This window comes from Vidua chalybeata, chromosome 16 (assembly GCF_026979565.1).
Source record: "Vidua chalybeata isolate OUT-0048 chromosome 16, bVidCha1 merged haplotype, whole genome shotgun sequence".
Taxonomy (NCBI): Eukaryota; Metazoa; Chordata; class Aves; order Passeriformes; family Viduidae; genus Vidua; species Vidua chalybeata.
Genome location: NC_071545.1, coordinates 14,837,199 through 14,864,244, shown reverse-complemented (window position 1 = coordinate 14,864,244; position 27,046 = coordinate 14,837,199). Strand labels below are relative to the sequence as shown.

Below are 27,046 nucleotides of genomic sequence, written 5' to 3'. Positions count from 1 at the left end.
TATTATCCAGCAGGGATAATTAAAACTGCAATTAAAACGAGGATGGGGAAAAGCAGCGCTCTGAAAATCCCGATTTTCCCCTGCAATGACTCACTCGGGCAGTTCATCCCTTTTTGTTTACTAGAAAGCTTTCGAACAGGAAAATCTTCATATCAAAGATGTTCTGCAGCATAAGAAACTCCCACTCTCATCATCATTAAGGGGTTTCAAGTCAGCTTTTCCCTGAGCTGTCCTCGAGGCCACTTCACTCCCACACTGGCACCTGAGTTTTCCCACTTTTCCCAAGGATTATGGACCAAGAAACGTGCACAAGAAAATCTCTGTGTTCCGAGGCTTCAGCTCTGCTGGGAAGAGGCAGGAAAGGAGAATCACAGAACCCTGGAACTGCTGGGGCTGGAAAGGATCTCCGAGCGCCAGGCACGGCACGGCAGCTCCGCACATCCCGGGGACTGCAGGACAGCGGGAACTTTTCAGGAATACAAATCCAATCTGAGTCAAGGCAAGCGACCAGGTGGCCAAGTGAACCAGCAGAGGCCCTTTCACCTCCGTGGCCTCGCTCTGAATCCAGGATTATTAAATTCCCACTGCTGGCTGGTGGCTGCAGGGACACGGGGTCGGGCACCGCTGGCATTATCTCGGGATAATGAGAGCTCCTGGCCTGGGAAGGGGGAGCTTGAGGTCCTTGTCACAGGAATTTACAGCAGGAGGAGTAGAAAATGTTGCCCCTGGATTGAATTAAGCTCCAGAATGAAATATGGGCTCAATTCCTCCTCCCCTGCCAGGTTTGTTCCCTCCAGGGCACGAGCTCGGGGCAGGATGGAGATGCAGCACCTGCTTGGACCTGGAAAACCCCAAACCCCAGGCTCCCCTAATTAATTAAGGGGAATTAAATCCAGCAGCATTTCTCACAGGGCAAGGAAGATTACGTTTAGTTTGTTTGGGGTTTTTTTTTTTTTTTTTTTTTGGTTTTTTTTTTTGTTTTTTTTTAAGATTTACTTCAACGGTGGATAATGAAATTCCTGGGTTTAACCACTTTGCCCCCACACTGTCTCCACGCACCAGCCCTGCTCTGGAATATGAAATAAAACAACCCCAAAGCAGAGAAAACACTCCCATATTTACAGAATGCCAGCAAACAGAATGCAGGGGGATGCAGCAGGGAATCCAGCCCCCACCTGAAGGGAGGGAAGAGCTCCAACACCAAATCCTGCCCTTTCATCTTCCCGTGGTGGCTGTGCCCCTTCCAGGCTGCTGTACTTGGGTGATTCAAAGCGAAAAAAAGCCAGAATAATTAAAATGTCATTCAAGCCCTAAGCCCATATGAGTCACTGCTCCAAAAAATATCTGAAAAATTCCTTCAGGAGTGGGGGATAATTATATTCCTCCCTATCTATTGATTTTTCTCTACAATGCAGATGTCAGATTTTCCACGGCTTTTTTTTTTTTTTTTCCTTTTTCTCTTTTTTTTTTTTCTCCTTCTTTTTTTCTTTTTTTCCCTGGAGTGAGTGTCAAGGAGGAACAAAGCACTTCTTTGAGACTTTTTCAGCCCAAAATTAATTCTGAAAAAAATGGTACAGACAGGCCAATAGCACGGGAAGCTGAGCAAAAGCTTGGTGACTCAAGCTATGTCTGCAAAATTCCCTATTGATCCCGGCTCCAGAGGGAAGGGTGGGGAATGGGGCACCCACGTTACAAATTTAGAGTCAATTTAAAGACCTTTCTGTATCTTTGCTCTACAAAAGATGGGCAAAAACCCACCCCGAATTCCCAACTAAATTCTAGATTTTCATTTTGCTCCTGCTATAAATAAGGAAAGCTTCCAGGGAAAATCCCAGCTCCGTGCACTTCCCACCTCTGCTACTCACAGGAAAAGTGGTTTCACCATCTCTGTGAAAGCCAAACCCTCACCAGGGTATTCTGAGACAAATTTAGAGCCCAGTTTGTGGGAGAGGCAGGAGCTTCCCAAGGTGAAATCTAAAAATAAAACCATCTCAGGATTATAGGGCAGGGCTGGAAGAGGCTCCTGGAGAGCCTAAATCCGAGGAATCCAACGAGACCAACTTCAGCTGGGGTTCCACAGCTCCCTCAGAGCCCCAGGACCCCAGAGCTTCCCCCTCTGCTGATGGACCCGGGTGCGTGGTGCAGGAGGGATGAGCTGGATCCCGGGTTTTCTGTTCTGCAGGGAATGTCCCACGGGGAGCAGGTGACACAGGTACAGCTGCTGCTCCAGCTGTGGCAGCAGCGAGCCACAGGTGAGAACCAGAGCTGCACCTGCTGCTCCCACCAACCTCACTGAATTCACATCCCTGCTGCTCCTTCCACGAGAAGAGAGGAATGGCAGGATGCTCCACGCCTGGAGGGGTTTGAGGACAGGCTGGATGGGGCTTGGAGCAGGCTGGGATGGTGGGAGGTGTCCCTGGCCATGGCAGGACGGGCTCTAAGGTCTGCTCCAACCCAAACCACTCCATGGCTTTACAATTCCTCAGCCAGGGAAGCACAGCTCTGTGCTCCTCAGCTGCCTCTGCTTTGCTCTGCACCTTGCCCATCCCCTGCCAGCCCTGCTCAGCTCCAAGCCTGGCACCTCCACATCATCCTGAGAGCGCTGTGAGTGTCCAGGGCCAGGCTGGACAGAGCTTGGAGTCACCTGGGACAGCAGGAGGTGTCCCTGCCCACGAGGCTCCCTCCCACCCCAAACCAGGGTGATCCAGGTGAGCAAACCCCACCTGCCTGCTCCCCGCTGCACAGAGGGGCTCTGAGGTGGCCCCAGGAGCTCAGGTGAACCTGCAGGAGCTCAGGTGAACCTGCAGGGAGCCAAACCACCACAACCCCAAAGCCCCGCACGGGCGCAAACCCTGCAGGAGAACTCGCTGAGGTTGACTTTGCTTCCCTTTGGCTTGCTGCTGTTTGCCTCCCTCAGCTCCCCCCGCCTCAAAAAATCCCCTCTGAGCAGCCCCCAGCAGCATCTGGGGGGCTCTGAAGGAGCAGTGGGTGAAAGGGATTCTGCAGAATCCTTGGCATTGGCGGCTCCTGCCTTTTCCAGCCACCAAGGAACAACAAGTCCCACTGCCAAGGGCTATTACCAGACAAACGGAGAGGGATCAGAGGCACAAAGGAGGTTGCTAAGGAGTCAAGTGTGGGATCCCTGCAGAGAGGAGGAGGCTGCAGCTGGGACGGCAAAGGTCAGAACATTGCAGACATCATTTTCCAAAAATTCCCATGAAGGGCCGGCGCGGGAGCCGGGAGCTGGCCCCGCCGTGCTCGCCGAGGAATAATGAGAAAGGCAGCGAAGAAAGCTCCCTTTCTTCCCTCCTACCCACGCTAATGTAATAAAACAAATTAGAATAATTATTCTCCATTTCAGGGCCATAATGCCCAGGATGAGGGCACGCCTGTCACCGAGCTGACATCTACATCCGCTGGATTCTGCTGCTGCTCCCCCCTTCTGCAGCTCGGGATCGCCCCAATTCCAACTTTGATTTGGTTCCATTTTACTGCAGGCATCCAGATTCTGTTTGCATCAAAGTCTTCCTTATTTTTGCCAGAAAGTTCATCTCCCTTCTTAGCTAATCACAGCCCCACCCTTTCCAGTAACCTTTCAAATGCCACCCACGTCCTGACACTTTTAACAGGCTCCAAAGCAAAAACAAAACAAGGAACACCAAGAGTTCCACACGAACCACAAGGTTCTGAAAGGATTTGCTGCAGTGGGTTAAAATAAATGTTTTTTAACAGCAAAAAAAAAATCAGAATATGTTTAAAAACATATTCAATATCAAGTGATGTATAAATTATCTGCAAGGAATTGATCTTTTTTTTTTTTTTTTTTTTTGTGAAAAGACATCTCGGAGAAAGAGGGACAAATCCACAGGAAAAAAACTGTGATAATTTAAGAGGAAAATAATTTATTATTATAATTCTTTCTGCACTGTTTTTTTCCCCAAAACTGTCACTTTAAATGATCTTTTATCCTCCTGCGAAAGGGGAAAATATCTCTTGTGTAGATTAGAAACAGCAAAGGATTGAAATTATTTTCGAAGTCTCTGCCTGCCAAAAGCTGCTCCCAGCTCCTCTGTTCTGCAGCCACTTCCGAGGATGTTCCTGAACAGCTCAGGGGGCTGAGCCTGGATTTGGGAAGGGGGGGGGCATTCTGACAGAAAGGGAAATCTGGGAAGTGGCAAAAAAAAAAAAAATTGTTTACAGGAAGCAAAGCAAGGGGAGGCACGGCCAAGTTACAAATCCCAAGTGGAAAAGATGCTCTTGGGTTTCCCAAAAATTCCCTAAATTCCCCTAAACTCCCCCTAAATTCCTCCTCAGGACCTCGTGTATGACGTGAGGAGGAGCAGAGGGAGCAGCTCCCGGGAAGGGCTCTCCAAAGTGGGAGGATAAAAGGGGGAAGAAAACCCTTCCTGAGGGACCCATCCCAGATCCTGCAACACTTCAAAGGGCATCACACGGAGAAGGTGTCGAGGGCACTGCACACAGGGCAGATTATTACAGAAAAACACATTTCTGTTATAAAGAATAAAATTATCAAAGAACACACCTATTGAAGGATCTCATTCCTGGGACAAACCCAAAGTTTGGGATTGGTCTCATGGCCCCAGGACCCACCTGGACACAGACCCCAGAGCCCTCCCAGCCCCAACACCTGCAGCAGGCAGGCAGGCAGAGATCAGCAGCTTTAAATCTGAATTTCCTTGCTTTGGGCACTCCTAAATGAAAGTGGTAATGTGCTTTAAATCCCCTTTCCCTGGTTTTTCACTCCGCTCTTCAATCCTTTCCTGCAGAAACTAATCAAGATGTCTCAGACTCACCCTCGCTGCTCCAGCCACCTTCCCTGGTAACTCATTCCATATGGCTGGGATGCCCTGCAAGGCACAGCTCCACCTTCATTCCCTGCTTATTCCCACTTTTCCAGCCTGCTGCTGCACCCCTGCTGCTCAAAGCTCCCCCATCTCTGTGCATCCCCAGCAGGGATAATTATCCCTGTTCCCCGTGGCTGCCCCACCCCTGGGAGGGTCCAAGGCCAGGTTGGATCACCTGTGACAGTGGAAGGTGCTGGGGTTGGAACTGGATGAGTTTTAAGATCCTTTCCCATTCCGGGGTGATATTCCTTGTACAGAACATCATCAAGTGGGCACAAGTGAGCCAGGAGTGCTTTGGATAATGGACACAGCCCAGCAGGGCCCAGAGATCCAGGGAAGTGCTGAGGGACACCAACCAAGCATGCAGGGTGCAGCCTGAGCTCCCACCCCAGGGGTCAGCCAGGGAATGCTGCTCCTGCAACCAGGAACAGCCCAGGGCAGAGACATCAGGAGAAGCCCCCCAGCGCTGCCCCCTCAGCCACTGCAGGGCTGGAGGATGAACCTGCTGCTCCGGGGCACTTCCCAACCCCCCTGAGATCCCATTCCCGTGCTCCTGCAGCTTCCAGGTGTGCTCAGTGCTGCTGCAGTTGCAGGCAGGTGTTGATGTTGTCCGAATTCTCACATTTCTGAGCTCCCCCAACGCCCCTCAGCCCCTGCACTGATGAAGAAACAGAAACTCTCTTTTATGGTTTACTTTAACAATCCCTGACGACTTTCAGGGCACAAGGAGCTGCTCCAGGCTTTCCTCGGGATGCTGTTGGCAATTCATCAGCTCCAATCCAGCCCTGGGCAGGAATTTGGGCTCCCCCAGCACGTGGGTCTCACCTGCAGCAGGGAATCCACCAGAATGTATGGGATCCATGAAGTTGTCATCTGCTCTCAGGCCTCGCAGGAGAAACCCAGGACTAATGTTTGCTGAATGGGGTTTTAGCCACAAGCTGTATTTGTTGGAGAGCTCCTGAGCAAGGCTGCTGCCCAAAAAAACCCCAGAACAACCCAAAAAATGAAGCAGAAACTCTTCCACCTGGGAGGGAAAGCCTCACCTTGGAAGCACAGGATGGGGATTCAATCAGAAGCTGCCCAAAAAGCTCCAGGCAGAGCTGGCACCAGTGGGACTGGGCTTTGGGAATCCGCGAGATTCAGGGAGATGCTGGTCCAGGGAAGCACAGCTCCAACCAAGCCCTTTGTTGGGAATCAGGGGTTATTAAACTCTGCACTTTGGCAAAAGGGCTGCCAGGAGCTCCCTCAGGACCCCCAGCCTGCAGCGAGGGGCTGGGAGAAGGGGCTGACACCACCCCAAACCCATCCACCAGCGAGGGAATGGAGCAGCTGGAAAAGCAACTCTGCCTGCTGGATCAAATATTTGTGTTTACTGGAGAGAGGGGCAAGGCTTGGAGAGCACAGCAGGGTCCCCAGGAAGCTGCAGATGACAAAACACCTCAGTGCCACCAAGCCAAGGACCCTGCTGGCAGTGGGGCTGCTCCTCTTGGCAAGTCCCTGTGGCTTGGTTAACACGGAATCACAGAATTATCCAGACTGGAAGAGACCACCCATGTCCCCAAGTGCCACTTCCAATGTCTCAAACACTTCCATGGTGACTTCACCACCTCCCTGGGCAACTCATTCCAATGCTGACCGTTCCTCCAGAGGAAAAAAGAAATAATTTAAATATTTAATTTGACCCTCCTGGTGCAAGTTGAGGCTGTTTCCTCTCATCCCTTTGCCTGAGGCGTGGCAGAAATCTCAGCACACACCTCGTGACTCTGATGGCATCACAAACCCATACTTTGCATCTTCCAAGCCTCAGGAAATCCGAGTGACAGAGAGTCACAAACAAAATGATGAAGCCATCAAACCACGGAGCTCTTCTGAGGGAAAGCAGCCCTGCAAATGTGTGTTTGCATCACTCGCTGCCTAACGAGCTGCTGGCTCACACAAAGAGCCCCTATTCTGTGGCGTGTTCCTGGGAAGCATCCCTCTTTACATCCTGCTCTAATGGCTGATTAGGAACATCAAACATATAGATTGAATCACGTAATTATGCCTTTTAAAAAGGCAGCAATATTTGAGCTCAGCCCAGCACTCGCTGCCAATCAAACCCCGGCAGCAGCGCCTGCCTGAGCTCCTCGCCTCCCACCACAGCTGGGATTATCCCACTTCTCCCTAAACAAGGCCAGCCAGCTCCTGTGCACAATACAGCAAGGTCTGGATGTGATTTTTTGGGAGGAGGTTTAGCCAGGAAACAGCAAAACTCCCTAATCATGAAATGGTTTGTGTTGGAAGAGACCTTAAAGATGGTCTCGCTCCAACCTTTCCTCCAACACCCTCCTCCAAACCAGACCAGCTTTGCTCAGTGCAAAGTCCCAGGTTGTCAGAGCTGCACGTGGAGAGAGATGCCAAATATGAGACATGGAAATGGAGGGAAAGGGGGCTGACAAATGAAATCAACCCCGTGGTTCAGGAAGTGACCACGGAAAACAGGAGCGCGCTGGGATGGGAACCTGGAGAGGAGACAGCACCTCGCCCACCCAAGGAACACTCCCAAAACGCTCCCCTAACACCCAGCACGAGGTGAGGAAAGCCCAGCTGCCCCCAGGGAATGCTGCTTGCTCAGAGGATTTCCCAAGGGAAGCCTCACCCCAAGCAGCCCGGAGAATCCCGGGAAAGCCGAACTTCCTGCAGAAAACACCAGCACTGCCAATCCCAGCCTGGGAAAACTCCTGCTGCACGTGCTGAGCTCCTGGCCAGCTCAGGAGGAAAGCAAAGATGCACTGGGAGCAGGTGCACCTGGGTTCCAGGAGGATCCTTCTCCTTCCCACTGCCTGCCAGCGCTGTTCCCCCAGCCCAGGAGAAATCCTACACGACTTCGGGCCCCAAAACATTAAAGATCCCATCAATCACTCGCCTGGGGGGGGGTCTCCATTTAATGACCTTTCCATGTTTTCCTCTCCCATGGCTGTTGGTGATATATCAGCATCCCAGGCACAGAGGGACACGTCTCTTCCCAAAAATATCAGGAGTTATTGCTCTCCTGGCAAAGCTGAGAGCAGTGCAGAGGTAACGGGAACGGGGATGTTTGGGAAGCAGAGTTTTCCTTCATATCCAGCCTGCCCCATAATTCAGAATATATGAGACACAGCAGCAGGAAAAAAGCTCAGGCAGATCCCAGTTTAGAAGGAAAGCAGGAAGCAAACTGGTGATCAGATCAATTTTTAAGGAAATTGGGGATGTTTGGCTACGCTTGCTGTAAATTCACTCGACAATCCACATCACAGCTGAGAGCCACAGAATCCTGGGATCACTGAGGCTGGAAAAGACCTCCAAGATCATCATCCTGTGACCAATCCCCGCACTGCAAACCAGAGCAGAGCCCTGAGTGCCACATCCAGGCGTTCCCTGAATCCAAAGAAGCATCAAGATCCTGGGATTCAGCCTGTGCTGACATTTGGTTCAGATTCCCATTGGTGAAAAATGCCCCAAATAAAGCCTTCACCCTGAGATCCCTGAAAAAATTCCAAGGCAAAATTCCCAAAAAAACCCAACCACTCCTCCTACAGTGATGATCCCCAGCTTTTAAGTTTTGGGATGTTCTGGAAGGTCCAAGCAGATGGAGCTGACGGGAGAACGCCCCTGCCACGCCTTGATTTTAACAGGGATGTGTCAGGCCCTGATGGATTCCCTTGGGAATTCCCTCTGGCACTGGGACAGTTCTGCAGCAATTGTTCTGTTTGGAAGCACGGAGCAGAGAGTGAGAGCTCAGAAGAGCAAAAACAAAGGAGAAGAAATCCGGGGAAAGCTGGGAATTACCCCGGATTCCAAGAGTCCTGTGGAAAAGCCACAAGGCCCAACTTCCCTTTAATTCCTTTGGAAGAGCCCCTCAAGTGCAGCACCAGCACATCCACACAGACCACCCCCTCCTGCTTTTCCTCCTCCAAACAAAACTCAGCAGCGAGCTGAAGGATCCTGAGGACCAGAGCAGGGAGCTTTTCCTCGTTCTTGGGAAAACTCCCAAACCAAGGGATCCCGAGGTGCTGGACTGGGGAAATTCCCAGCTGGGATGGGACATTCCTGCTGCTGACACCCCCAAGAAGCCAAACGTGAGTTCCCACTCACCGCTCCCAGCATGATCCTGAAAATCAGCCAGCGGAAGCTCCAGATGACAATTCTGGAAGGAGGAGAGCCCTGGGGCAGGCGGGACAGGGTCCAGAGGGGGCACAGGAATATTCCCAGGAATCCTGTCTCCAGGAGCTGTGATTCCCATCCTGCAGGGCCAACGAGAAGTGAAGAAGGAAATGATTATGGTGAGAGTGCTGGAAGTTATCCTGGAATTAAATTTAAATGGAAGGGTTAAAAAAATAAACCACCTTGAATGCTTTTTAAGGTTAATTTGGGGGAAATCAGGCACCAGCTGCCCTAAAGCAGACATCCCACACAGGGGGGATTCAGGGGTTTGAAGCTTTGGGGTTGTGTTGTTCTTCTCCAAGCACAAGCAGCATAAAAGGGGGAATTTTATAAAAATTAATAACTTCTATGAAGCAGAAAAAATGAGATTGAGGTGCCCTGGGAAGTGGCACGGGACAACCAAGCAAATGATTCCTCCAGTCATGGATGGATCCAGTGCCATGGACTGGGCTGGATTTTTGCCAAAATGGGGCAGTTGTAGCTTCAAAAAATAGTGATTAAGATCCCGTTAGGTCTTCTCATCAACATTCAGTGCAATGAGAAGCTTGTAATTTTAATCACAAAAAAAAAATCAAAATGTACCAAAATTGTCCATCAGACCACTGGATTTTACACATCCCTGGATTTAACCAAATTAGCCTGGACTGAGCTCAAAGCAGAGCCTTGGGATCCCACCATGAATCCATTCCCTGGATCCTCTGGAGCAGACAGACTCCGCCTAATCCATGCAAATCTGTATTTTGCATTTTCTCCTCCATCCCAGCCTATAAATATTGGAATGATTATTCCAAGAGAGGCAGAACACACAGCTCTGTTTTGACAGGTGAAGTCCAACCCTCACCACGTCTGGAAGCACCAATTTATCCCTGCCAAAACAAAATTGCTGCAGCTTTGTCCCACCTCCAATTATTCAGATTCTCAAATATTTCTGCGTGATAGAATTGTACTCTGAAACCATTAATAAAAAAAAAAAGACATTAAATGGCACATTGGAGGGGAGAATTCCTGAAAATTCCTTGGTGGAGCCATTAAGGCACAGATATTCTCAGCTGTGCCAATTAAACCAGGCAGTGTCCGTGGCTCCAGTCCATTCCCAAGGTTTGATCCAAAACAATTCCCTCCACCCAGCCCAAAGAAGCAGGGAAACCCATCCCAAACCCATCCATCCCTTCCAGCTTCAGCCTGAGCCCCCTGATCCCCCACCCCAAGATTTTTCCAGCCCCTGATTTGATGTTGCCACACTTTGAATTTGCTTGAAAATATTTCCAATAACAGTCGTGAAACCTCCTTTTTTTTTTTTTTTTTTTAATCTTAATGTGCAAAAAACCCTTAAATCAAAATGGATCTTTAAAAACTCCGATTATTACACATCAAAGCCATTAAAAACTCTCCCTCCTCCCCCCACACAGCCTGTGGTTCCCAGCGCAGCTCCCCCAGATGCCCAAATTAATGTTTCTGGAAGGAGAAGTAAGGAATATTGTCCCAAAAGCAGCTGCAGCAGGAAAGCACCGGCTCATCCCAAAAGTGAAAGGTTAATTGTGCCTGAACCCAGCTCCGGGGCTGACTGGCACCAAAAGGGTCGTAGATCTCCCTCATGCCTGCCGGCACAAGAATCCCACTGTTATCCCTGTTTTCATATGGTAATCACCACCCTGCCCTGCTGGGGATGGGTGTCGGGGTGGGATCCAAACTCCTGCATCCCCGTGCATCCATTCCCCTGGAGAGCAGCACTGCCCTCACCCACGGGGCACACCAGCAGCTCTCCCTGCTGCGTTTTTAACCCCAGCTGCCGGGAAGGGGCACAGAGGGACGCCGGGATCCTGCAGGACAATTCCCGCACATCCCGTGGCTCCAGGAGGATGCTCCCAGCACCCGCGTGGGCCAAGCCAAGCCAAGCCTTCCTGGCATGGCCTAGACCACGAGTTCAGCCTTGCACCTGTGCTTTTATCCCAAAGGGATGGGCTGGCACCAGCTGGCACAGCGGGACGGAGCCGTGCCGGGAGGAGCACGGAGTAAACAGCGCTGCCAGCTGCTGGGACACAGCCCCGGCACCCCCGGCTGCTCTGCAGCTAAGCCGGGTTTAACTGCAAGTGCAGCCAAGGACAAACCCTGCTCACAGGCTGGGACAGGAGTCTGGGCCCCAAAATTCGCCCAGTTTGGGGTTAAACCCTGCCCGGCTTGGGCTGCTCCCTGGTGAGGGCATGAATGGCATGTGGGGCTGTGCTCCTGCCTCAGGGTCCTGCTAAAACCAGGCTTAGGGGCAGATAAGCTGGGAGAGGCTCTGGTATATTCACAACCCCCTTCCTGATGGAGTCTCCACAGCTGCCCATGTGGGATCAGTTTTCTGGGAACCATCACACACTTGCTCCATCCATCCATCCATGCATCCATGCATCCATCCATCCATCCATGATCCATCCATCCATCCCTCATCCATCCATCCATCCATCCATCCATCCATCCATCATCCATCCATGATCCATCCATCCATCCATCCATCCATCCATCCATCCATCCATCCATCATCCATCCATGATCCATCCATCCATCCATCCATCCATCCATCCATCCATCATCCATCCATGATCCATCCATCCATCCATCCATCCATCCATCCATCCATCCATCATCCATCCATGATCCATCCATCCATCCATCCATCCATCCATCCATGCATCCATCCATCATCCATCCATGATCCATCCATCCATCCATCCATCCCTCATCCATCCATCCATCCATCCATCATCCATCCATCCATCCATCCATCCATCCATCATCCATCCATGATCCATCCATCCATCCATCCATCCATCCATCCATGCATCCATCCATCATCCATCCATGATCCATCCATCCATCCATCCATCCCTCATCCATCCATCCATCCATCCATCATCCATCCATCATCCATCCATCCATCCATCCATCCATGATCCATCCATCCCTCCATCCATCCTCACCCTGGACCTCTCCTGGCCTCTTCCTTCTCCATCCAGCACGGACTCATCCTGACCATAACCTGTCATTCCTAGAAAAACGTAAAGCTTGGAGAAGACCTCCAAGAACCCCGAGCCCACTCCTCTTTCAGGCTTCATCTCGTGCAAACAAAGTGCTGCTGGACGCTGCTCCATGGCCACTGGGAGTGCTGGGGGTGGTGGGATTATCCCAGATGCTCCCGTGCTGTGATTTCTATAAAAATTCCAGCTCAGTCAGGAAGATTTGGGGAGATGAAGATGTTGAACAGCACAAGTGAATCCACAGCTCAGAGGAGGAGGGAGCTGGGCTCCAGCTCACCCTCACTGTGTTGTAAGATGATGCCAGGCCCAAGATTACCAAATCCACCAGCAGAACCTCCCGTTCCTCCCCGCTGACTCACACGCAGTTGTTCACATCTGCCCTAAAAGCCTCACACTCCAAACCCTTCAGATTCTTAGACAGCTCTGAGGCTGGAGCCACGGCCCTGCTGAGGTTTGAGTGTTGTCACCTCTGAACGCCACTCGGGGGTTCACAGAGCCCAGACACATGAAGGGATCAGCCAGGTCCTCCCACCTGGTGGGGAGCTCTGAGGAGCAGCTGGTTCCTCACTGCCCTCCCAGCTCAGGAACTCCAGTATTTCTCCAGGGTTCCTCATTGACCATCCCAGCTCAGTAACTCCAGGATTTCTCCAGGGTTCCTCACTGCCCTCCCAGCTCAGGAACTCCAGGATTTCTCCAGGGTTCCTCACTGACCCTCCCAGCTCATGAACTCCGGGATTTCTCTCCCAGTTTCGCCCTCCTCTTGCTGCTATCACATGGGAGCGGTGATGAAGGTGAGGAAGGTGATGATCTAAGGTCCCTCCCAACCTGAGCCACTCCAGGATTCCACAGTGAGACGCGTTTGCCGATGTGGCAGTGCCAGGAGGTGAGCACTGCCACGTCCTCCACGTGCACCAAACACCCTGGGAAGCACATCCCAAACCCTCCTCCAAGTGCAGCAATTCCCACCCCTGACATTTTGTAGGGCAGCAAAAAAACACAGACAGAAAGGAGACATCTCCATGACCTGGGGGCACTCAGAGAAGAAACTGGGATAGAATCATGGAATGCTTTGGGTTGGAAGGGATCTTAAAGCCCATCCAGTGCCACCCCTGCCATGGCAGGGACACCTTCCACTGTCCCAGGCTGCTCCAAGCCCTGTCCAGCCTGGCCTTGGGCACTGCCAGGGATGGAGCAGCCACAGCTGGGACAGCCCCACTTTGGGGCTGGGGGATGGGAAGGCAGGTATCAGCCACTGGGAGCTCCAGGAGCATCCACATGGAAGCCACGGAGCATCCCAAAACCAATGAACAATCTGGGAGTGCAAGAAGCAACAACCTCCCGTAACATTCCCCAATCCTGGAGTTCTGGGGGTGAAACCCATCCCATAAACAGCAGCAATCCCCATCAGGGCTCTCTCCAAGAGACAATTCCCATCCTCCAAGCCCCAACCAACACATCCTTACTCCCGGGCTCCATCCCGGGGCTCACGGATACTGCTGGGAACGAAAGGGTCACGTTGTTGACCCACCTGCTCCTGTTTTCCTCACTTGGATCTCGTCAAATTTCAGCAGCTGCAGGGCAGCACAAAGCACCCCATTGTTATCTCTGGCGCAGCCGGAGAGGGAGCCACGGGCTGGGTTTTTTGGGGGGAAAAAAAAAAAAAAGGGAATAAAATCAAGCGCCAATGGCGGCTGCGCCCACCCCACACGCGCTCCGAGGGTCCGGGACGCGCTCGGAACTCGGCAAAATCCACGGTTTGGGATTTTCCAGAGGTCTCCCCCGGGGAAGGGGAGGAGGAGGAGCAGGAGGATGTGCCGGAGGGGAGGAGGGAAGGGAAGAAGCAAACCCCAAACGTAAATACACTTTCCCCTGTTCCTTTTAGGGTTTTCAAGTGTTTTGCCTCTTCCAAACACTTGAGCCCCTCACGCAATGGAGGGTTTGTATTTGTAGCTCGACGTCAAGTGATGTCTAATTTTCATTTTTTTTATTTACCATAAATAAATTCACCACCACAAGTCACCACAGCCCTTTCCCCCCAGTCTCCTCATCCCAAACCATTCTGTTGGACAATCAGGGAGAAAGCAGTGAGGGAGGAAAGGACTGAAAGCCTTCAGAAGATAAAAACTAGGCTCAAAAACAATGAATTTTCTTATTTTCTGGTTTTTTTTTGACTAAAAAATATCACCAGGCCAAAATCAAACCCTCATACCTGGCTAAGCTAGAAAGAGCTCACGTAATTAATTCTTTTTAATCCCCCTTCCTAAAACACGGGACAAGGTGAAAACAGCCAATTGTTTCTCTTTGTACAGAAACACCCACACATCAAATTTACCCAGAGCACGTCTGCACGGCACAGACAAATGCTGCTCCAACAGATCCAGATTTTCCAGCTCCCAGTGCAGCTGTCTCCCGATGGATATTGTGTGTCAGACAGCCCAGCAGCCAAGGGGAGGGAGATATCCCATCCACACTGACTTTCCCTGGAATCAGACCTGCTCCCGAGCCCACCTCCCTGAAACCCAGCGTGGTTTGGTTTCATCTCGAGCCTTAAAGCACCTGTTGGAAATATCTGAGATGTGCTGCAGAACGAGGGGTTTATCCCTGCTCCAGGGTCTGGATCACCCCTGATTTGGGGGGTGATTTAATCCCAAACGACACTTTGGGATTGAGCCTCTCCAGGCTCGCAGGAGCTTCCAGCTCCCAGGGTCTGACAGCCAACCCAGCTGGGAATCCTGGAGCCTTCTGGCACAGAGCTCCCTGTGCTGTGCCCAGGGATGGGCACGAGAGTGGGGATGGCCCCGAGCCTCGGGCACAGCCAGGTCACATCGGGGCCGTCCTCATGCCTCAGGTTTTGGTTTTTGTATTTTCAGGTTCTGTGCTGCTTTAGTGGGTGGGTCTGGGCTTCATGTCAGGGGATGCTGAGCTCTGTGCACAGAGCAGGGAGACAAAACAATTCCTGCTCCAGCTGGGCACCAAGGACAAATGATCCAAATCTCAGCCCAGGAGCACAAACAGCGTGGGCTGGAGAGAGAAAAACAAGGATGGGACTGCAGGGGCTAAAGCTGGAATGGGACAATGAACTGCAAGGTGCAAATGGAGCAGAGCTGATCCCAGTGAGAGACCTTGAGTCCATTTTGGGACCATTTTGGTTCATCTTGGGTGCATCTCTTGTGCTGCCCAAGGTGGATCCATGGAGGAGATCCTTTTCATAAATCCCTATTTATTCTTTAACTCTGTCCAGCCTCTGCTCTAGCTCAGCCTTCCCAAGGCACCAATTCCATGGAAACACCAATCCCAGAGCTGGATGTGCTGCAGCTCACATTTAAAGGGTTGATTCTAAAGCACCAAATCTTGACTTTAAAGTGTTCTCCTCCTCTCCCTGGCCACCGGCTGGAGCTGGGCAGGGAGGTTTTGGTGGGATACTGGGAGAAGGGCACTGCCCAGGCTCCCCAGGGAATGGGCACGGCCCCAAGGCTGCCAGAGCTCCAGGAGAGTTCGGACACCACTCCCAGGGATGCCCCAGGATGATCCCTGTGGATCCTTTCCATCCTTCAACAACTTCCTCAAAGGAAAGCAAAGCTCCAAACCATCCCTAGAAGAGCTGCCTGGACAACACACGCCCCAGCCAGTCAAAACCCCAGAAATGCCCCAAATCCTGCTCCTGCCAGCTCACCAAACTCCTCGTTTATCTCCAGTGTGGAACAGCAGTCCCAGCCAAAGCAGAACCAGCCCCAGTTCCAGCTGGGTTTGGCTCTCACAGCTCCCAGTCATCACCTGTTGGAATGAGTTGGTTTTCCCAGTCGTTTTTCCTTTTCCAGAAGGACAACATCCCTCCCAGACTCCCTCCCTTCACTCCCCAGCTTTGCAATAGCAGTAGGAACAGAGGCACAAAGACAAGAAATGCTCCAGTTCATGCTGAGTTTTCCCAGTTTTCCCTCTAACTGGACAGGATTTGTGGTGATTCCTAATGGAGAGACCAATAATCACAAACATCAAAGTCCTGTAATAACCTCAAAGAGCAGCTCTGAGTCTCCTCCATCAACAGGCAGAGCACATAACTGAGGATTAATACAGAAATAATTCAGGTTTTCCAGTCAGTGGGAAAGCAAAGCCCAGGCACTTGCACAGCACAGCTCTCTTTTTGATCAATATGAAGCAGAAAGTTTCAACTTTATAACCTAAAAACACTGCAGAGAAACAAGGACGCTTCATTTTGGGGTCACCCCCAAAAATCCCCCCAGAATTCTGAGGTGCTGCTCTGAGAAGTGGAGCTGGACCAAGGCAGAGAAAGGATAAATGAGCAAGGATAAATGATTTAATTGCCCCTCAAATCTCTGAGGAGGAGACAACAAGGAGAGCCCATGATTTATTGCTTCTCCCTCAGCGGTGCCTCTCACTCCCAGACCCCAGAACAAAGGGACACCTCTCACAGATGGGGTCTCGAGGCTTTTCAGGGCTCTGAGAGCCAAAACTCTTTGCTGAAGCTCACAATCCCCTTTGGCACCACGTCCTGGGCAGAGCTGGAACCCCCAGCCCTCCACCCCAACCCCAGGACACCACAAACCCAAGATCTGACCCAGCTTCCCACAGCCAGACCCATCTTCAATATTATGAAATATTTCCCATTCCTTGTTCAAAGTCACCTCAGCCTGGGGATACTTCACATTCCTGCAGCCACCAGAAGAAGTTCTGGCTGTTGTTGGAAGATTTGGGAGAACGTTAGCAGGAACTTTTGTACTTAAAGTATAAACTACCCAGAAAAAAAAAAAAAAAAAATTTAGCATAAAAACTTTTAAAAGCTTCCAAGTGCTCTCCAGGGTAGTCATTAGGAACTACTTAGGTAACAGGAGGGTGATAACTGGGAGTTAATGCAGCGTTAAATTAGCCCTCCTTCCATGCAGAACTTTAAGTGACAGAGGAATCAGTTGGGAGGATTTTTATTTTATTTTTTAAATAATGAAGTTAATGGATTTCCTGTTTTTAGCTCTGTGGGCGGCTGTCAATTTGAGGGATCTGTACATACTGGATTTAATTACTCTGTCTTCAAGGAAGGAAAATAAGTTCAGCCCTGTTCCTATGAACAACCAGGAGCTCTCCAGCTTGGCCTCAAGGTGAGGAGAAGGTGCCCACACTGCTCAGGGAGGGTGAGATGCCCCTGGAGGTGGGAAACAGCATTCCCTGAAATCCTCCTCTCCCGAGAATTTGTGGCTGCTCCACCCCTGGCAGTGCCCAAGGCCAGCTTGGACAGGGCTTGGAGCACCCTGGGAGAGTGGAAGGTGCTGGGTTTGGGACTGGACGAGCTCCAAGGTCCCTCCCAACCCAAACCATTCCAGGATTCTCAGCATCTTGACCATCCCAGAAAACCCTCACGTGGTCAGTGAGCTGTGCCTCAAATCCCAGGGAGAGAGGGGAACGAGCCCAGGAAAGGCTCAGAGCCCGACAGGGCACAGCACTCCCGGGTTCCCCCCAACTTAGAGGCTGGCCAAAGAAAGGAGCAGGATCCCAGCATGGTTCAAGCTGGAAAAGCCCTCCAAGGTCATCAAGACTGACACCAGACACTTCCCATCAAACTCAGGCCATGTTTTCCCAAACTGTGGGAGACCAGGATCCAGCTCCCTGCTTTGAAACAAACGTTGGAGACAATTCCAGTGAACCTGGCAAGGCTTCAGTCTGAGCCTTAACGCAGCCCTGACAGTCACCCAGGCCAGTGCACCTTTTCTGATGGAAATCATGGAATGCCAGGGTCTTTAAAGCTGGGAAAGCCCTCCAGGATCATTGAGTCCATTTTTAGAGCAAGATCACAAAATTCCATAATCACTGAGGCTGGGAAAGCCCTGCAGGACCATTGAGTCCCAGCTGGGCCCGATCCCCACCTTGTCCCCAGCCCAGAGCACCTCCAGGAATTCCTGGGACACCTCCAGGGATGGGTGTTACACTACGACACGAAATAACTCACACAAGCAGGTTAGATGGAAAGGTTAAAAGGAAAGAAAAAGAACTAAAGAAAAGAACTAAAAAAAAAAAAAAAGACAAAGAACTAAAAAAAAGCAAACTTTATTTTCTGACTCCACTATATGTAGAATAGCAGAAGTGGCAGTGGATTGGAGGGTGGAAATGCTACCTCTGCAACCACACTGGTCAAACCAACAGTCCATCAATTCTCTCCTCCCACAAAGAAAAATCTAAACCAATCATTATTTATATGAACAGCGTGTGAGAACGGCGGTAGAAATATGTAAACATCAGAAAGCATTAAAAACTTTTAAAAGAACTTTAAAACTCGCAAAAGAACAGGACAAGAGATGGGGACCCCAAACCCCCCTGGGCAGCCCCTTCCAAAGCCTGACCAGCCTTTCCAAGGAGGAATTCCTCCTGGTGTCCAACCTGAAGGAAAGCAGAGCTTGTGGGACACACAGCCCACGTGTCCCGCAGGGAAATGGGAAGGGCTGGAAGGGCCTGGCTGAGAAATGGGAACAGCCAGGCAGGAGAGGCCAGGGAAAAACCACACCACCAGGAGCAGGTGATCACAGCTACGGATTTGCTACAAATACACGAAAAACTGAAAAGCTGAAATGCCAAGGCATCGCTTCAGCACCACACGAGGACACAGCAGCACATTCCCGCTCACCCCAGAGCCATTCCCAGCTTTTTGCACAAGCTGCCACACTCATCCCATCTGTTCCTCCCGGGCAGGCCCCGTGCCATGTGCCCGAGGAGCTGAACTGCTCCCAACAGGTGTCTGCTGGCTGTTAAATCTTCCTTTTCTGGCAGCTTCAGAACCCGTGAGCAGCTGCTCCCCCTGATGCCTTGAGTTGGAGCTTTCATGGTTTCCAGATTCGGGACTGCATTGGTTTATAACTCTCAACTCCATTTGAAGGGTCAGCAAGTTCTCCTCACAGCTCAGGCACACAGAACAATCCTTTTCCAGCCCCAGAACCAAGGACACGGCTGCAGCTTCAGCCCCAAGAAGTGCAAACAGCAGGGAATGGAGGAGAGCAGCCTGGGAGGGTGGGACTGCAGCACCTGAGCTGCAATTGGACACTGAACCCAGTGTGCAAATGGAACAAAACTTAGAAAAGTGTGAAAACTCCTGAGCCAGGGTCCATCTTGGGTGGAGCCTTGGCCAGGCCCTTGTACTGCCCAAGGTGCATCCTTTGAAGGCCTTTTAAATAAATCCCTGCTTTATTCCTTTAACTTTTTTATTCCTCTAATTTTAATTCCTTCCTGTCCAGCCTCTCAAGGCACCACCCCAACCCCACCTGCTCTCCCCATCCCAAACTGCCATTCCCTGCTCACACACTTCAGGCAGCAGCAAATCAAACCCAACACCACCCAGGCACCTGGCAGGGGCTCTTGCCAGCAGCAGACAGCGAGCCAGCCTCGAAATAAAAAGCAAATTAAACAAATTTCTCCTGCTGTGTCACGTGAGGCCCCCCCTGCCCTGCACAGATTCAGTTTTAGCCTCGTGCGAGCACAAGTTTCACCCTGGGTGTTTGCAGGAGATAAATCCAGGCCAGGGGATGTTTTTCCTCAGGGATTTGAAGTGAATCTCTCATGGAATATCATCTCTGCCTCCCTGATTTCTTTTCTTCCTGAATGGTGCTTTTTAAAGCACAGCTTCTGTATGGTTTAGGGTAAAAATTGTTGGTTAACCGATTAACCTCAAGGCAGATATCCCTGTCTTACACCCAAGAGACACAGGAGGGACACCAAGGGTGGGATCTGAAAGGTCTGTGTGAGAATTGTGCAGTTTTTAAGGTTGGAAAAGATCTCTTAAATCATCAAGTCCAATGATCAATCCGGAGCCACCACGCTCACGGGGTCCCCAAGTGCCACATCCCCGTGGTTTTTGAACAATTCCAGGGATGGCAATTCCACCACTGCCCTGGCCTTGACAACTCTTTCCATGGAGATATTTTTTTTCCCCTAAATTCTAAGAGAAGACTTTGAGTGGTTTCTGATGGAATTTACCAGTGCAGAAGGAATTTTTTCATGGAAAGGGTTTCAGGCATTGGAAGTGCCCATCCCTGGAGGTGTCCAAGGAATTCCTGGACGTGGCACTCAGAGCTCTGGGCTGGGGACAAGGTGAGGAACTTTAAATAGTCCTGGAGGTTTTTTTCCAATCTGAATGATTTCAGAATTCCTGCACCATCTTTTACACCCAAAACCTTAAAAAAAAAAAAAAAATCCAAACCAACCAAACAACAAAAAAAAGATCCTATTTAAACAAGACACCATGACATAGGTACTTTTATAGTAGCTATAAATATGATTTTTTCTGATTCTAAAAGGGGATTTGCTCTGTCCACGCTCAAGGCTGTTTTTCAGGATTACAGTCAAATAAGAAAATGGGCATTGCCAGGTCCTTTTGGACATCCCTCCATCCCAATAAAAGCAAACAAGAGTCTCCATTCAGCCCCATCCCTCATGGAACTCAACCAGCTCCAGGGAAGCTCCGGGGCTGGAAATCTGCTGCGATTCAGGGCTGCTTCCATCCAGGCCTTCTGCAGCACCACGAGCTCAGAAGTGACCAAAGTGACCCCAACACCCACAGCCTGAAGCTCCAGGAACCTCCAGGAACAAAGGAAGGGGGAGCAAGAGGGAGGAGAACAAATGCAGACCTCAGGAAATCAAAAAGCTGCTTTCAAAAGCTGATTTTAAAGAGATCTGAGGAGATGGAGGAGGGAGCAGCAGCTTTTTGGTGATTGTGGCACAAATGGCAAAAAGCCAGCTGGGTTAGGAAGCTGTTCTCTCCCTGCACAGTGCAAAGAGGAGCAGACACACACACAGACACAGAGAGGCAAAAATGCTGATGGTCAGACACCTGAATTAGGGGCCAAGGCTGAAAATCTCCCTGGTGATCCAAAACAAAAAAAATAAAAAAAAAAAAAAAAACCAAAAACAAACAAACAAAAACAAACAAACAAAAACCGAACAAAACGAAAAAAACCAACCCCCCCCGAAAAAAACAAAAAACAAACAAAAAAAACCAAAAAAAAACCAAAAAAAAAACAAAACAAAAAAAAAAAAAAAGAACCAGTCCAGCATCATTTCATAAAGTAACACAGAGTGCAGTGAGAATTCCTAGTCAGAGAATCCTGGCATGGTTTGGGTGGGAAGAGACTTTCAAGATCAGCTCATTCCACCCCCTTTCCATGAGCAGGGACACTTTTCTCTGTCCCAGGCTGCTCCAAGCCCTGTCCAGCCTGGCCTTGGGCACTTCCAGGGACCCAGGGGCAGCCCCAGCTCCTCTGGGAATCTGTGCCAGGGCCTCTCCAGCCTCATTTTCATGGCTCCTGGAGAAAGTCACAGGGTTGGATAATCCAGCAAAAATCCACCTAGGGCAGCTCCGAAGATCCCCTCCTCCAGCCCTGCTGCAAACACCACGGAGCCTTCCTGGTAAAGAGAGCAGGGGAGCAGAAAAGCAGAGTGTCTTCCCCAAAAAATTCCCATTCCCTGGGTCCTGCTGCCAGCTGGATGGATCCAGCAGCTCCACGATGACACAAGCTAAGATTTTCCTGTGCTGCTGGGCAGCCTGGGTGGTGGCTTTGCCACGTGAGTGACATCAGGGCCACTTGTGAGCACATTCCCCGCCACATAATGAAGGATTTTTGCTTCTCATTTGAAGCAGCAGCTTTTTACATTTCGCTGGAAACCGCTGGAATCGACCACATGAAAACAACAATCAGCCAGGGCAGTGACAAGTGATATTAAACAGCTCCTCACAGATGTCCCAGCACCACAAAGCTTGTTCCCCCTGTAAGGAATCCAAATGACTTCAGTGCCTAAAGTGAACCAGATGAATGATTTCAGTCCTCACTCTGCACTTATTAAATCAGGCTGAAAAATCCTACAATGTTTTGGGGTGGGAGGGACCGTCGGGATCATCGTGTCCATGCCCCAGAACAGAAGGATCCAGCAAAAAAACCCCAAAAAACCAAAAAAAACAAAACAAAAAAACAAAACAAAACCCAAAAAAAAAACCCCAAAAACAAAAAAAAAACCAAAAACAAAAAAAAAACCAACCAACAAACAAACAAACAAAAAAAAAAAAAACAACAAAAAAAAAAAAGCAGTTTTTAAGTGTTCAGCAACAGGAAACCAACCTGGAATTGTAAAACTGTGAAAAGCAGGTATAGCTCAGGATTTCCAGACAAATAATCATCCATACCCTAAAAGCTGGGAAAATCTCCTGCCACTGCTTTAATCTGCAATTTAAGTGGATGGCAGCACCTCTTGCTCCAAGAATGAATTCGATTTCTGGACAGGAATCTCTGGCCAGGCTTTGATGCAAACGTTCAGTCATCGATGGGGAACTTGTCAGGGAAGCTGGGGGCTGGGATTCCCTAACTGGAACCATGTGAGGAGGCAGCTGGAACACCAGCACTGCTTATCCTGGTGATTTATCAACCACCTGAGGCCACGTGTGGCACCCGGTGACACCCCGGCTGCAAGAGGAGGGAGAAATGTCCTGGTTAAAAATCACTTGAAACGAGAAGAGGGAACCAAATCCAAATGGAAAATATCTGTTGTTTGTTAAAATAATTATTAACCAGCCCATTTTTAAATGGTACTGGGTTTTATACATTAAAAAATTCTGGTTTTCTTTTATATAATCACGATGATTTGGGCTGGAAGGGACCTTAAAAATAATCTAACTCCAAATCCTCAGTTGGGCTAGAAAAGGATTTAAGAGGTCAACCCTTTATAAAGTGAGAGTGTCCCACTCTAAGTGACCACATAAGCACAGATATTAAAGATAAATTATCTTTTGAAGTATCCAAAACTGTGGAAATAAAGAGAAGAGAGCACAGCAAAGCATCCCAAAGGAAGGAAAACTGCATTTCCAAAGAAGAGCCAGGATCCTCTCCCTGATGCCTCTGCAGAGAGGGGAGGTTTCAGCTTCTGTGGCATCCCAGGACTCAAAAATGAAATCAAACACTTCAAGATATTCCTGTACAGGATAATTTTCCAAAGAGAAAGTGCTGACCCTTAAAGAGCAGCATGTGTTGGGAGCTGCTTTAATTTCATTTTACCTTAAAGCCTCACCAAGGAGAAATTCAAAATGCTATCTGTAACTGAGTCAGAGTTAAAAGGTTCTCAATAAAAACCTTCACTGATTTCTTCTGGCCATAAATCCAAAAGGTAAGGTTGTGCAACACCAGTCCTTCATATTTAATAATAACAAACAGATGGGAAAATATTCTAATAAATTATTTGAACTGTCCAAGCTGTGTGCCAGAAAGTCCTGGCCAAATTCCCCTGCTTAACCATCTCTGGGGCATTTTCCCTGCAGATCTCTGAGCTCTCCCTGTTCCTGCAGGGGGAAATATCAGCATCCAGTGCCTTTCTTTTAAAATAAATTTAAAAAGAGATGAAATCACCACTGGAGCTACATCCTAGGGCTGACACAACACAGCTGGACACGAGGAAGGGTTTTCCACGACAGAGAAGGAGTTACAGCAAGGCTCAAACCCCCAGGGATGGGCATTTATCCCTGCTCCAGGGTCTGGATCACCCCTGATTTGGGGGGTGATTTAATCCCAAACGACACTTTGGGATTGAGCCTCTCCAGGCTCGCAGGAGCTTCCAGCTCCCAGGGTCTGACAGCCAACCCAGCTGGGAATCCTGGAGCCTTCTGGCACAGAGCTCCCTGTGCTGTGCCCAGGGATGGGCACGAGAGTGGGGATGGCCCCGAGCCTCGGGCACAGCCAGGTCACATCGGGGCCGTCCTCATGCCTCAGGTTTTGGTTTTTGTATTTTCAGTTTCTGTGCTGCTTTGGTGGGTGGGTCTGGGCTTCATGTCAGGGGATGCTGAGCTCTGTGCACAGAGCAGGGAGACAAAACAATTCCTGCTCCAGCTGGGCACCAAGGACAAAGGATCCAAATCTCAGCCCAGGAGCACAAACAGCGTGGGCTGGAGAGAGAAAAACAAGGATGGGAGTGCAGGGGCTAAAGCTGGGATGGGACAATGAACTGCAAGGTGCAAATGGAGCAGAGCTGATCCCAGTGAGAGACCTTGAGTCCATTTTGGGACCATTTTGGTTCATCTTGGGTGCATCTCTTGTGCTGCCCAAGGTGGATCCATGGAGGAGATCCTTTTCATAAATCCCTATTTATTCTTTAACTCTCTAGCCTCTGCTCTAGCTCAGCCTTCCCAAGGCACCAATTCCATGGAAACACCAATCCCAGAGCTGGATGTGCTGCAGCTCACATTTAAAGGGTTGATTCTAAAGCACCAAATCTTGACTTTAAAGTGTTCTCCTCCTCTCCCTGGCCACTGGCTGTTTGAAAATCTGAAAGAGCCAGAAGAATGTTATTAGGAACATTATTAGGAATATTAAGAAACCATGTAAATGAGAACAGAGAATATTTGTATTAGATGTTGTGATAAAGAGGACGAAAAGTGGGATTTTAAGGCTTAGCAAAGGACAGATGGGAAGAGCTAGAGCTCTGCATTATCCCCTCAGACACCTCCCTGGCATTCCCCTGCCCATCCCTCTGGGAATTTCTGTCTCCAGCACAGCTGGGCAAATCCGAGTGCACTGACACTGCCCCACATTTACAGCTGGGATTTCCCCCTGCTGGTTCTCAACCTGTATTTAATGAACAAAAAGGTCCTGGCAGTGCTTGCCCTGGTGACAGTCTGTGACAAAGGGCTGTGGCTGTTTTCTCCCTTCCAAAACAACAGCATTCCCTCAGGAACCCAAAACAAGGGACAAGAACCATGTCCCTGGAGGTTTCTGCCCCTCACCCTTCACCTTTTCCATGGCTTCTTTCCCCTCCAGGATCCTTTCACACCTCTTCCCACTCTAAGCCACCACATGAGCACAGATATTAAAGATAAATTATTTTTGAAGTATCTAAAAATGTGGAAATAGAGAGAAGAAAGCACAGCAAAACTCCATTATTTCTTGGGGCTCCTTCAGGTGCCAAAAACCCCAATTAGGTCACCCAGGAGCCTCCTCTCCTCCAGGCTGTAACAAGGACAGGTAATTTTGGGATGCATCCAGGCCCACCCCTTAAAGAAGAAGAGGGAAACACCAGAGAATGGCCCTAAAAGCAGCGACTGCTCCGAGTCCAGGCCCGGGAGCTGAGGTGCAGCAGAGATTTCAGCTGGAATTTGCTTTGAAATCCTGACACTTATCTGCTTGGAGTAACAGCAAATATGTACCTTGGCTCCTTCCAGCTTCCCAGGGATGGCTGGGAGGAGGATGGCTTAACACTGCGGTTTCAGCCGGGCCGGGGATGGAAAAAAAGCCCATGAGAAAATGATTTCCCTGGCCTTAAAGTAAATAAATGAATCCCATTTCTTGAGGAGTTGCAGGGATGCAGTGAGGGGGTGGCCAGAAATATTTGGCTAGGTAGCACTGCCCTGAAATCAGGAATGGGAACATGAGTCTGGGACACCCCAGGGCTGGGGGAATATTTCAGGAAATCGAGGCAGCCCACACAGGGCTCAGCAGGAAGCAGGCTTGTGTGCAAAGATGCCACGAAGGACAGAAAAACACAAAAGGATTTCAGCTCCCAGGAAATTCCTGTCAACAGACAGACCCTGGGGACAGCAGGAGAAGTGGCAGCTCCATTCCTGAGCTCCCTGCTGGCTTTGAGACACGGCTCAAGCACTTTTGTGCTCTTTCCCTTCAGGTTTTGCACACTGGATCTTGGAGTGATTTAACCCCAAATCAGGAGTTCAGGTGATGCAGTGAAACCCCATAAAGTCCCTTCAAGCCTGATTTTTAATGATGCTCAGTCATTAATGAGCTCCTGCTCCCATTTCAAGGCAGGGGAATACAGAAAATCTGGTTGCTAAGAGTTCTTCACGTGCACAACCTCACTAAACCACACCATTCCTGTTACCACTGAAGTCTAAATTTGTATTTATCTCTCAACTACGACACGTTTTCTTCCTAATTTAAAGACGGCAAGGCAAAAAGAACTGCATCAGTTCCAAAAATCCTGACTTTTCATTTTGTTGATCCAAAAATCTGCTCAACCTCAGCACATTCCCACAAACAACACCAAGGAAACAACATTTTTGGGCAGAGGGACTTCAAGAAGAAGTCCACAGACAGCTCCATTCATGGAGTTTGTTCCCTGCTCCAGGCAGATCAAGGAGGCTGGATTTAGAGGAAGCTCAGACTTGACCTCTGGCTCCCACTTCCACCAGTTCTGATGCACGAAGAGAACACAGAAAAATGCAATAAACCTCAAAATAGAGACTTGTGAAGAATCTCAGAGAATTCCAAAAGGGGCTCTGCCAGCATAAATACAATTAAACAATATTTACCTTTCAGTAGCATCAAGCTGTCAAATAAATATCCCTAAGAAGACAACTTAAAAGAAGGGAAAAAAACCAATCCCATTCCTCCTCCTCCTTCCTGCAGGAAAAAAAAGGGATAAGAATAGATAAGAACACAGGACAAATGTCCTGGAAAAAAGCCTTAATTTTATTGCTCAAACCAATGGATTTTTAATCCATGGCCAAAAGAAAGTACCAGATAGGAATGGGCAGGAAAACTGAAATTTTTTTCCATTTTTATTGCAATGCTGTGGCTGCTTCCAGCTGGGATCCTGCAGGGAGATGGAGAAGGTGCTCCAAACCAAGAGCTTTTCTAATCCTCTCACTGATAAATAAAGGGGAAAAAAAAAAAAAAATCAATCATTTAACCTGACCCAAACTTCTTCTCTGCTCATCAAATATTCCTGCTGGAAAGCAACACAAATCCACAGACTTCCACACCCCGGATCAATGAAAGGGATGGAGAATATCCCAAGAGTTGGATTCCTTCAGAAGGGTCCAACCTCCCTCAGAGCTCCCCACACAACTCCCAGCTGCCCTGAGGTGTCCAGTGCCAAGATCTCAACCCTTTAATCAATAATTCTTCCACAGAAGAACATCCAGCAGGACCCACCACCCCCAGGAAAAATGGAGCTCCAAAACTCCACGGGAAGAGCTGGAATCACCCTCACAAATCA

The 27,046-nt window shown here is 49.6% G+C and overlaps 1 protein-coding gene across 4 annotated transcripts in view; it reads right to left on the bottom strand.

Annotated features, from left to right (window-relative positions):
* Nucleotides 1-27,046, bottom strand: part of LMF1 (lipase maturation factor 1) — a 155,779-nt gene that overhangs the window by 96,269 nt on the left and 32,464 nt on the right. For all 4 annotated transcript variants that reach the window (XM_053957615.1, XM_053957613.1, XM_053957612.1 and 1 more), the window contains one exon: nucleotides 8,979-9,127. In XM_053957615.1, the coding sequence (XP_053813590.1) occupies nucleotides 8,979-9,127 (149 nt within the window). The remainder of the gene's footprint in view (nucleotides 1-8,978; nucleotides 9,128-27,046) is intronic.